This window comes from Labrus mixtus, chromosome 5, assembly GCF_963584025.1.
Source record: "Labrus mixtus chromosome 5, fLabMix1.1, whole genome shotgun sequence".
Lineage (NCBI taxonomy): Eukaryota > Metazoa > Chordata > Actinopteri > Labriformes > Labridae > Labrus > Labrus mixtus.
This window is the reverse complement of record NC_083616.1, coordinates 63359-74332: the sequence shown is the minus strand read 5'-3', so window position 1 is coordinate 74332 and position 10974 is coordinate 63359. Positions and strand designations below refer to the sequence as shown.

The 10974-nt window shown below is 44.0% G+C and overlaps 1 protein-coding gene across 1 annotated transcript in view; it reads left to right on the top strand.

Moving 5' to 3' along the window:
- The first annotated feature begins 398 nt into the window (after nt 1-398).
- LOC132973656 (NLR family CARD domain-containing protein 3-like) overlaps nt 399-10974 on the top strand; it is a 29355-nt gene continuing 18779 nt past the window's right edge. Inside the window, 3 exon segments of the mRNA XM_061037166.1 lie at nt 399-415; nt 6825-7008; nt 8153-8272. Of these exon segments, the coding sequence (XP_060893149.1) occupies nt 6833-7008; nt 8153-8272 (296 nt within the window). The 5' untranslated portion in view covers nt 399-415; nt 6825-6832.

The window sequence follows — 10974 nt, the reverse complement described above, 5'->3', positions numbered from 1 at the left end:
AGAATACTCTATGCAGGAAAAACGCTGCCTGTGTTCTGTCTGAGAGCACAGGGTTTCTTCTACCCTGTGTGCTGTCTGACAGGAGAGGGTTCCTTCTACTGTGTGTTCTGTCTGATAGGAGAGAGTTTATTTTACCCTGTGTTCTGTCTGATAGCAAGGGGTTCTTCTACCCTGTGTTCTGTCAGACAGGAGAGGGTTTCTTTTACCCTGTGTTCTGTCTGAGAGCAGGACCGAGCTGCTGTGTGTAGCTTTGTGCAGGCACCAACATTTCCGGACTCATTAGTCATCATTTGTACACAAAGAGGGGTGTTAACAGTCTGCCTCTGTGGGTGGAACATCCTGCTCCCAGTTTCGTTTCAGCTTCACAGAACTTGTGGCACACTGTGTTTCTGTCCATGTGAAGCTGCAGATGAAGGTAAAGTAACGACTTTAAGATGTTTTCTTCTTTTGCTAAATGAGGTGGAGCTTTCTTATTAAACACAGTTAAATTCAATATGGCAGCTGAACATGATCACTCTTTGAATGTATGTTTGCATTATTACATTATGAAGGATTTTATGTTTCTGTGTCGAATTCATAACCAAATAAATGTTTATTTGTTTTTTTTGGGGGGGGGTAAAATTGGCTTTACAAAGTAAAATCAACATTTTTTGTACTTTCTGTTTGGACCTGGGAAGATTCGGATCAAGTCTCCAGTAAATTAGTTCATCCTGCAGCAGTGAGTCAGAGCTGACCTCATTGACTCTTTGTCATGACGCGGCCTCTTGGTGCAGATCTGATAGCTGACAGGACAAGTGGAGAGCTTGCAATCAAACAATCAAACAAAAGGTGAAGGTTCAGTATTTAAAAAGAGTTGCTAACTCAAATGAAACATTCCAGGAATTTAATCTGTGAAACTAATCTGAAAGTTTCTTAGAGCAGCAGAAAAGTTCAAAGATCTGCTGATTATCAATTCATCTAGCACAGCCTTTAGATACCTGAGGAAGCATCGTCTGCATGTTCACTTTATGCCTCATTTCTTAGCTTAAGCCAAGCAGCAACATCCGGTGTTGAAAAGTAAAGTTGAAACTGAAATGTAAAGTCCTGCAGTTCCTCGAGTGTCCACTAGAGGCTGGCTGCAGAAGATAAGATAAGATAATCCTTTATTTATCCCACAATGGGGAAATTTACGTTGTTACAGCAGCAAAGACCAAAGATTGCAGACAAAAAGTGAACACAGTACAATTTAAATAAAACAAATAAAAATTAAGAATTTACAAAAAAATAGGTACTAAAAAATAGATTTAAAAAATAGATCAGCTATTTGACAAAAGTGTAGTCTGTAATATTCAGTGTAACACAGACATGCACACAGTGCACATAAAGTGTAACATGTTATTGCACAAAGTGGATTGGTAAACATAATATAACATTAATATAACATTATTATTGCACAATGTCAGAGTGAATTGTCCAGTTGTGTGTGTGTTTTGTGATCTACTGGGAGCAGGCTTGGTTAAACAGTCTGATTGCAGCAGGAAGGAAGGACCTGCGGTATCTCTCCTTCTGACAGCGCGGGTGGCGAAGCTGCCCAGAGCTGTTCCATGCAGGGGGTGGGAAACGTTCTCCATCAGGGATGATAGCTTTGCCATCATCCTTCTGTCTCCCACCACCTCAACAGGGTCCAGGGGGCAGCCCAGGACAGAGCTGGCCTTCTTCACCAGTTTGTTCAGTCTGTTCCTGTCTGCAGCCGTAGTGCTGCTGCTCCAGCAGACCACTCCGTACAGGATGGCTGATGCCACCACAGAGTCATAAAAAGTCCTCAGGAGTGCTCCCTGCACGCCGAAGGACCTGAGTCTCCTCAGCAGATGAAGTCTGCTCTGGCCTTTCTTGTAGAGAGCTTGTGTGTTATCAGTCCAGTCCAGCTTATTGTTCAGGTGAACACCCAGGTACTTATAAGAGTCCACTATCTCAATGTCCTTTCCCTGGATGTTCACCGGTGTGGGAGAAGTTGGTCTGCGCCTGCAGAAGTCCACCACCAGCTCTTTGGTTTTACCCGTGTTGATCTGGAGGCAATTCCGTTGGCACCAGTCCACAAGTCCAGGTTGAGTTCTCTGTACTCCCCCTCGTCCCCATCAGTGATGAGGCCGACAATGGCAGAGTCATCAGAGAACTTCTGCAGGTGACAGTTAGGTGTCTTATGGGAGCAGTGTACAGGGTGAAAAGGAAGGGAGCCAAGACGGTCCCCTGTGGGGCCCCTGTGCTACAGATGACCCGGTCAGACACACAGTCCCGTGTCCTCATAAACTGTGGCTGGTTGGTCAGATAGTCCAGGAGCCAGGATGTGAGGTGCAGGTCGACTCCTGTGTGTCCCTCAGAAGCATGTATGGTGTTGAAAGCACTGGAGAAATCATAGAACATGATCCTCACAGTGCTCCCAGCCCTCTCCAGGTGTGAGAGAGATCTCTGCATGAGGTAGATGACAGCATCATCCACCCCGATGCCTGGCTGATAGGCGAACTGCAGTGGGTCCATTGATGAGCTCACCATGGGGCGCAGATGGTGAAGGACCAACCTCTCCGAGGTCTTCATCAGGTGTGACGTCAGTGCCACTGGCCTGTAGTGGTTGAAGTCCTTGGGGCGGGAGATCTTTGGCAGATCTCTGGCTTTTCCAGAGCTCTGGTACTCTCCCCAGTTTCAGGCTCAAGTTGAACATGTGCTCCATAACCCCACAGAGCTGGTCTGCACAGGATTTGAGGAGCCTGGAGCTGATGCCGTCCAGACCAACTGCTGGAGCAGGGGGGCTGTGTGCTGGAAGGTGTGGGGGTGGGGTTGACGATGGGGGGAGCAGAGAGTGATGTGCAGGGGGGTGAGGTGGGGGTTGTGCAGTCAGCAGCGGGGGCAGACGGTGGTCGTTGCAGCAGAGTGGAATGGGTAGGGGGAGGGGTGGATGGCTGTTCAAATCTGTTGAAGAAAGTGTTCAGGTCATTCACCCATTCCTGATCCCTAACCAGTTCAGTGTTGGAGTCCTTGTGACCTGAAATGGTTTTCAGGCCCTTCCAGACTCCGCTGACATTCTTCTGCTGCAGCTGTTCCTCCATCTTCCTCCTGTAGATGCGTTTCCCCTCCCTGATCTTCCTCCTCAGCTCTCTCTGCACAGTCTTCATCTCCTCCTTGTCTCCTGACCTAAAAGCCCTCTTTTAGTCCTTAAGGAGGACCTTTATTTCAGGAGTAATCCACGGTTTGCTGTTGGCAAAACAACGTACAGTCCTGGTGGGTACGATGTGATCCACACAGAAATTAATATAGTCTGTAATGCAGTGTGTGAGACTGTCAATGTTCTCCCCATGGTCATCACAGAACACTTCCCACGCAGTTGTCTCAAAACAGTCCTTAAGAGCCTCTTCCGTCTCATCGGACCATCTTTTAACAGTGCGGGTGACAGCTGGTTGTCTGTGTACCAGAGGTTTGTACACAGGCAGGAGGTACACCAGGTTGTGATCTGATCTTCCAAGGGGAGGGAGAGGAGATGAGGTGTATGCCTCCTTGGTGTTGGCATAGAAAAGGTCCAGTATTTTATTGTCTCTAGTGTGGCAGGTGACATATTGTGTGAAGGTGGGCAGGGTAGAGGAAGGAGAGGCATGATTAAAGTCCCCAGTAATAAGGAAGAGGGCCTCTGGGTGCTGTGTGTCTGCAGCCTGTTGGTTAAAGAGTGCAGGACATCACACGCTGAGCTGGCATTAGCAGAGGGGGGAACATATGCAGCTATCGCGATAACATGCGAGAATTCCCGCGGCAGATAGTAAGGTCTCATGCTAACAGCTAGCAGTTCAATGTCCTTACTGCAGTGTTGTTCTTTGATAGTGATGTGCCCCAGATTACACCATCTATCGTTCACAAACACCGCCAGCCCTCCTCCCTTCCTCTTACCGCTCTCCTTTGTCCTGTCAGCCCGCATCAGCTGAAAACCATCCAGCTTAGCATTTGAGTCCGGTGTTAGCTCCGTTAGCCAGGTCTCCGTGAATAGCATTAGGCTACATTCCCGATATTCCCTCTGACGCCGGGTTAGCACCGCTAGCTCGTCCATCTTATTGGGAAGAGATCTTACATTCCCGGTGATGACCGATGTTGTGGCACTTTACCCCGGCACGGCATCCACGTCTCCGTCTCCTCAGCTCGCGGGGAACATCGGGTCTTTCGCCGGTTAGCTTCGCAGTGCTACGGAGGGCTAACAGCTGATCGTGGGTGTAAACAATAGAGTCACTGCTACACGAGACCTCCGCGGTCCCAGACGTAAACAGTAAAGTGAAAAACAACAGAAATACCAGCGCAAACTCAACAAGAGTTGTGTCCATCTTGTGGTAGTGGATTATGGAAGTAATAAACGAAAAAGAAGCTAGAAAAAAGAGCTAGAATAATAAAAAATAAGGAAAAAACCCTGTTACGGGCAGGAGCTGCTGTAACATGCGACCACTCGTGCGGCGCTACTACTACACATACACACCCATTCTAAAAAGCCTGCTTTTACAGCAGAGATTAACATGTTTACAGCCTGGTTCAAAAAACCAAATAGGTCTGATTAGCTCATGTCTCGATCGACACACACTGTACAGGGGGTGAATGTTTTGATGACTCATCAGTTTTGATTTGATGAAGGATAAGAGTTATTCACAATAAGGCGTGTAGCTGACCTGACAGGTGGGCGCGGTGTAACGGTTTGTCAGGAGGCTTAAAACCAGCCTCAGCTCCAGCTCTCAGCCTGTCGCTAGGTTGACTGAAAGTTAGACTGAGACAGCGGCTGTATCTGAATTGTCAAGTACCTACTCAATCTTTCAGTAGGCAGTAGGCAGTAGACAGTACCTACTATCCGTGCTGTATACTGTTAGTACCTACTATTCAGTAGGCGCGCACAGTAGGCAGATATTTGTTCCTACTTCTTCTGATTCATTCAGTAAGGAAGTGGCATCATTTACATTACCCGAACCGGCCGCATTTACCCGTTTTTGTTTTTTTTGTTTAGCTTTATTTAGTAAGAGTACTTTACTTTAAGAGTAATGCACATATACAGTCAGGTAAACAAAAAACGATATCACAATGTAAATCAAGTAAAAGGCAGATTAAATAACTAAACAACGTACAGTAGCCTTCATAAAGAAAAGTTCAAATGAAAGACAGTAATATACAGAATATAAAGTAAAATAAACCAATAAAGATGCATTTAAATAGTGAAATCATTATTTAAATAGAGGGGGAAAGGTTTTATAATAATGCAGACATTTGTTTTATTTTCTGTTGTTAATTAAAAGTAACGATTTCAGTCGGGATTTTAACTCTAGATTAAAAATTTATTCAATTAATCCAAGCTGTTTTGATTTGGAGGCGGACATGACGTGACGATTTACGTTTAATTTCGCACAGCATTGTGGGTGGTAAAATACAATTAATTTCCTGAAAGCACGTGAAGTGTCTGACATATCTGGAAATTAGGTCAGCTCTGTTTCTTATTAAGAATGTGCAAAACGACAGTTTGTAGTAATTATATTTGAGACCAGTGATGTTCTTTGAGTTGCCCGGAAATCCTAAATCTAATACAGGAGCCCCCACAGTGGAATGTGTACAATGGGGCCCCTGTGTCCAGAGAGTTGCCCAGGGACAGAGATGCCAAGAGATTGTATCTGTGACCTGTGTTGTCCTTTGAGTTTATGACATACATATATCTAAGACAGAAACCCCCACAGTTGTAGTAAGAGGGGTTGTCCTGAAAACAAACAGATGTCCATATGTTGTTCTCCTGTGGGGTGTGTCCATAACTACCAGAGTTTCTGTGTGTTCGGGGGAGATCACTTTTGGCTGTGTCTCTCCCAGGTCGAACCATGGCGAGCCTGCTGTAACTTGTTTGTCAATAAAATGATCATTATGTAAGCAAGTCAGTGTCAACGGTGAATTTCTTCATCATCAAACATATCAACAACAAAGGAATCCACATCACACGCATCCGATCCATACTGCATGAAACCCAGAAGTTAGTATCTATACTGAAATGTTCAGTATACTGAGGTGGACCCAAAAAATGCATACTGAATGACCACGAAAGTTCAGTATACTGAAACTCCCTACTGAATAGTACGTACTGCCTACTGAACTGTGACAATTCGGAAAGGGCCAGCATTTCCAGCATGGAGACCGCCATTGATGGGACTCCAGCGCCCCCTGCAGGAACAGACGGGTGACGTCACTCATATTCAACATTCATATTAACTGTCAGTTGTTTAAACCAGCAGGTCCTCCTTAAGGTCACCCTAAAGATGTCTATTAGGTATTTGATTCTTTAAAGGTGCACTATGGAGTTTTGGTGGTGAAATTTGAAAGTTGTAGAAGTGAAAGAATTCTCTGCTATACTTTCTGAACTGCATACACAAACTTTACTCAAAGAAAAAATGGGTCCCTGGAACACTGTTTAGAGCTTAAAAGCGACCAGGAATCTTTAACATCTTTTAAATACTTTGGTTTCTCTTCATATTCTGGTGTAAGATTGGGCAAGTATTCTCAGGTGTTTTAGCTCTGGTTTGGATTAGGGTAACATTTCTTGTACTCAAAGATTTGGATAATGGAAACTTCAGATTTAAAACTTTCAGGTGTACTTTAAGTATTTTTCATGTTCTATTATAAATCTATCGTATGAAAGAACTTGGGGGTGCTGAGTCGGACATTTCGGGACCTCAGAACCTCTCTTTGGGTTTCTCCTGATTGTTCACCCTTTGTTATCAAAAAAAAAGAGAAGTAATGTAAGTTTGTGATGAAAAGATTGTGGTGATGAATGTGTGGGTTCTCCTGTTTGTGTGAAGGCTCTGCTATGAGTCAGTGTGAGGACAGAGAGCAGGGAGCCCCTCCCTCTAAAAAAGCTCTGTCTGGGGAACCTGGACCTGGACCTGGACCTGGACCTGAGCCCAGCTGTGTATCCTTAAAGAGCGACCATTCAAAGGATACCTTCTTTTATTTTAAAGGACAACACCACTCTCCTGCAAAGAGGTAACATTTAAAAAAAAAAACAAAAAAAAACACTACTGATTCATGTTTGAACCAAAATTCTTAAGTTTATTTTAAACCTGTATGTTTATTCTCACTATGGTTCATCTTCCACATGAAAATGTAGAATGTGTTCAGGCGTCTGGATCTCAGTATATGAAGTATTCTTGTTTCTTTTTGTAAATTTGTATTCCAAGTAGTCTTGATCAAGCACGTTTCAGCAGTCTTTGGCTTAGGCAGAAAAAACAGTCTGTGAGGACAGTAAGGGCAGGAGGAATAGAATCCACCGACATCTGGACTCCCATTAGTGTTAATCTGATGATGATTTATTTATCTTTATATACAAATATCTGCATGGGACAGTTACCAACAATCTGTTCTACATGAAAACATTTTACTTCAATAATCTGTTTGACACTGTGTCATGAAAGCCAGTCAGCGTTTAGATTTCCTGACTTCTTTGAATGCATCAGAAACAATGGATCCGACCTCCATTTACCAAACAAACATTAAAAGTAGTTTTCTCCTCTTGAGGACAGACCTGACAAAGCTTGACGTTTTATCTGCATCCTGATGTTATTTCCCTTAATGTGAGAGAATCACAAGAACACTTTCTGTTTTACTTTAGGGGAACTGTGCTGGAAAATGTCACTTCTGATCTGGAAACATGGTCACTAGCTTCTTAAGTTAGCCATATGACTCTAAGAATAGCAACGCATGAAAGAGGAAGTCTTGACTGGCAGTTGATCATGACTCACTCCTGGCGACCACACAATGGCCGAAAGTCACCCATTGTTCCCAGAAGTGTCTATCGCCAGGCAACAGTTGATTGGTTATGAGAATGCTCTTTTCTGAAATATTGAATCTGACCTCTTTGCCTTTGTGTAAGACACACACACACACACACACACACACACACACACACACACACACACACACACACACACACACACACACACACACACACACACACACACACACACACACACACACACACACACACACACACACACACCTCTTGCGGTGTAAAAGCACTTTGAGTAGTCAGAAGACTAGAAAAGTCCATTTACCGTTTACCATTTGTGCCTTCAGTGTGATATCAATCATGAATTTCCCCCCTGGTGGACTTCCTCTCTCTCTCTGACAGGATCAACAGAGGACCCTCCCCTGAACCAGGATCTGAGCCCAGCTGTATGTCCTTAAAAAGCGAACAGTCAAACAATCACATCGTTTCCTTTGGTGATCAGCGGCCCTCTGCTGCAGAGAGGTGAGCGTTAATAATACTAGATACTCATGTCTTTACATATTATTTGTAAAAAGTGAAACATTTTCAGCATCGTTCTTCTGCACATCAGACATACTGTACGCTGACATCTGAACGCTGATCCCTGTAAGTGGTCTTCTTCTCATGGATTCAGTTTCCTTTTGGGGGTTTGATCGATTTTAACCCTCCTACAACCCTAGGATTTGAGTCACACCTTTTGCACAACGATGCAAAAAAATGCTCCAATAAAGACTGCCACAGAAAAATGATCTATTAAATAATTGAATAGAATGATTGGAACAAGAGAACAGTATGTGTGTGTGAAAACAACAATATAGAAAAACAAGATTATTATAACAAGAAACGTCAGAACAGTGTGTGTGTTTGATATGTAATAACAATGTAAAAACAAAAACAAGATTATTTACAGCAATTAGAAATACCTGTGAGCGTGTGTGTGTGTGTGTGTGTGTGTGTGTGCTTGTGTGTGTGCGTCCATGTATAATAATAATAATACATTATACATACATAATAATACATATATAGCGCTTTTCTGAAAACTCAAAGACGCTTTGACAAAAACAATAAAACAAAACAAAAAACGACGAGGACAGTACAACGAAGAAGTAATGTAGGGGGGGAGTTAGTCATTGTAGGCAGTAATGAAGAGGTGAGTTTTGAGGAATTTCTTGAAGGAGGTGAGTGTGGGGGAGTCGCTGATGTTTTTTGGGAGTGAGTTCCAGAGGGTGGGAGCAGCAACGGAGAAAGCCCTGTCCCCCCAGTACCGATAGTTTGTCCAGCAGGGGGGGGGACAGGAGGTTTGCATCAACAGACCTGAGAGTGCGGGTGGGAGTGTGTCAGTGGAGGAGCTCAGACAGGTAGGGGGGAGCCAGGATGTGAAGGGCTTTGTAAGTGAGGATGAGGAGCTTGAAGTTGATACGCTGAGGGATGGGGAGCCCGTGGAGGTCATGAAGAACGGGGGTGATGTGGTCTCTGGTGCGGGGGTGTGTGAGGAGACGAGCAGCAGAGTTCTGGATGTATTGGAGTTTCCTGAGTGAATGTGATGGTGATCCGTAGAGGAGACTGTTGCAGTAGTCTAATCTGGAGGTGATGAATGCGTGGGTGAGGGTCTGTGTGTGTGTGTGTGTGTGTGTGTCTTTAATGTAAACAGTCATCTTCAGGTATTTCACTGTCAGGCATCAAATGTTTCCAAACCAACAGACTTGAATTTATCCTGATCAGCTCCGTTTGGAGTTCAACTTCTTCAACTAAGTAAAATCAGTTAAACGACTTTTGCACACCAATTTTAAACAATACAATATCCTCTCTGCATTGGCTCCCCATTAATTTGTGCATACACTGTAAAATCCTTGTGTTCACTTTTAGAGCCCTATATGGCCTAACACCCCAGTATATCGCTGAGCTGCTCCTCCCATACAATCCCCATAGGCCCCTCAGGTCTTCTAGTGGAGCAGATAAGTGCTACAATCTTTCAATGTGTGATGCAAGCGTGAAAATTGGCAAGAGCAGTCTCCATGGGTCACTTGACAAGAAAATTGTCCGAGACATTTGAATTTTCAAGATGGCGGCCATTTTTCAAGATGGCCGACACCTTAGTGGAGCAGTTCAGTGATATAATGGTTTATTTGGTGATACAAGCATGACAATTGGCATGAGCAGTCTCTGTGGGTCACTTGACAATAAGCCACCCACAGCTACTTGAAATCTCAAGATGGCGGCCATTTCTGAAGATGGCCAACACCTTGGTGAAGCAGTTAGGCTTAAGAAATAAGTTAGTTGGTGATACAAGCATGAAAATTGCCATGAGCCATTCAAAGGGTCATTTGACAAGAAACCGCCCACATCCACTTGAAATTTCAAGATGGCAGCCATTTTTCAGGATGACTGCCGCCCGCCATGTGGATTTTTAAATGATACATTTTCTCATAGAAATGTTTTGGGTTCCTCAAAAGGCGCTGTCAAGAGAGGTTGTTTGACTGTGTTTTGTCTGACTCCTCACCCACGACCTGTCCAGTTTGGTAAAACCTGTCAGGAGTTGCTTCCCACCGGCATAGCTCACAAGTTAACAGTCACAAGGGAGGTTTTTTTTTTTTTTTAACTAACGGCCATTTAATTTGTCAAATAAATACTAAGGGGTGGGGAAACAAAAAATAAGATTAATAAATTAGCACAGTTGTGGTGCTGAACAGACAGTGCTCCAAAATAATAATTGAGCAATGGCTAATACTGAATGACAATAAGTACAGATCCAGAGGCAACAGCAGCTCTGGCTGACACAGCCATGGAACCGTGTCAAACAGAAAGTATCAACACCAAGTTGTTGCAGTTGTTGCTTGTAGAGAGAGTAACTAGATCTGCAAGCTTGAATATAACTGTATCTGTGCCGTCACTTGTGGTCTTCATGTCCGCGATGTAGATGACAAGTTTTGAAATAATAGAGGGATACCAGTTATGGCTAGCTGAGCTTTTGAGGCTCTGTTCATGCTTGAGGGCATTGAGATGGTCTCGCTCTCTGTTGTACAGTCCAACGAGACAGGCAGGATGGTATTTAAATTCCTGTGCAACAACATCACCAGCAATAAGCTTTGCAAGGAGCTTCATGTCGCCTAGATTCCTGGCACATTCATTAACCCTTTCATTAAGTTTCATTGTCATTGCTTCTCTTAAGGGGGACGTTGCACTCT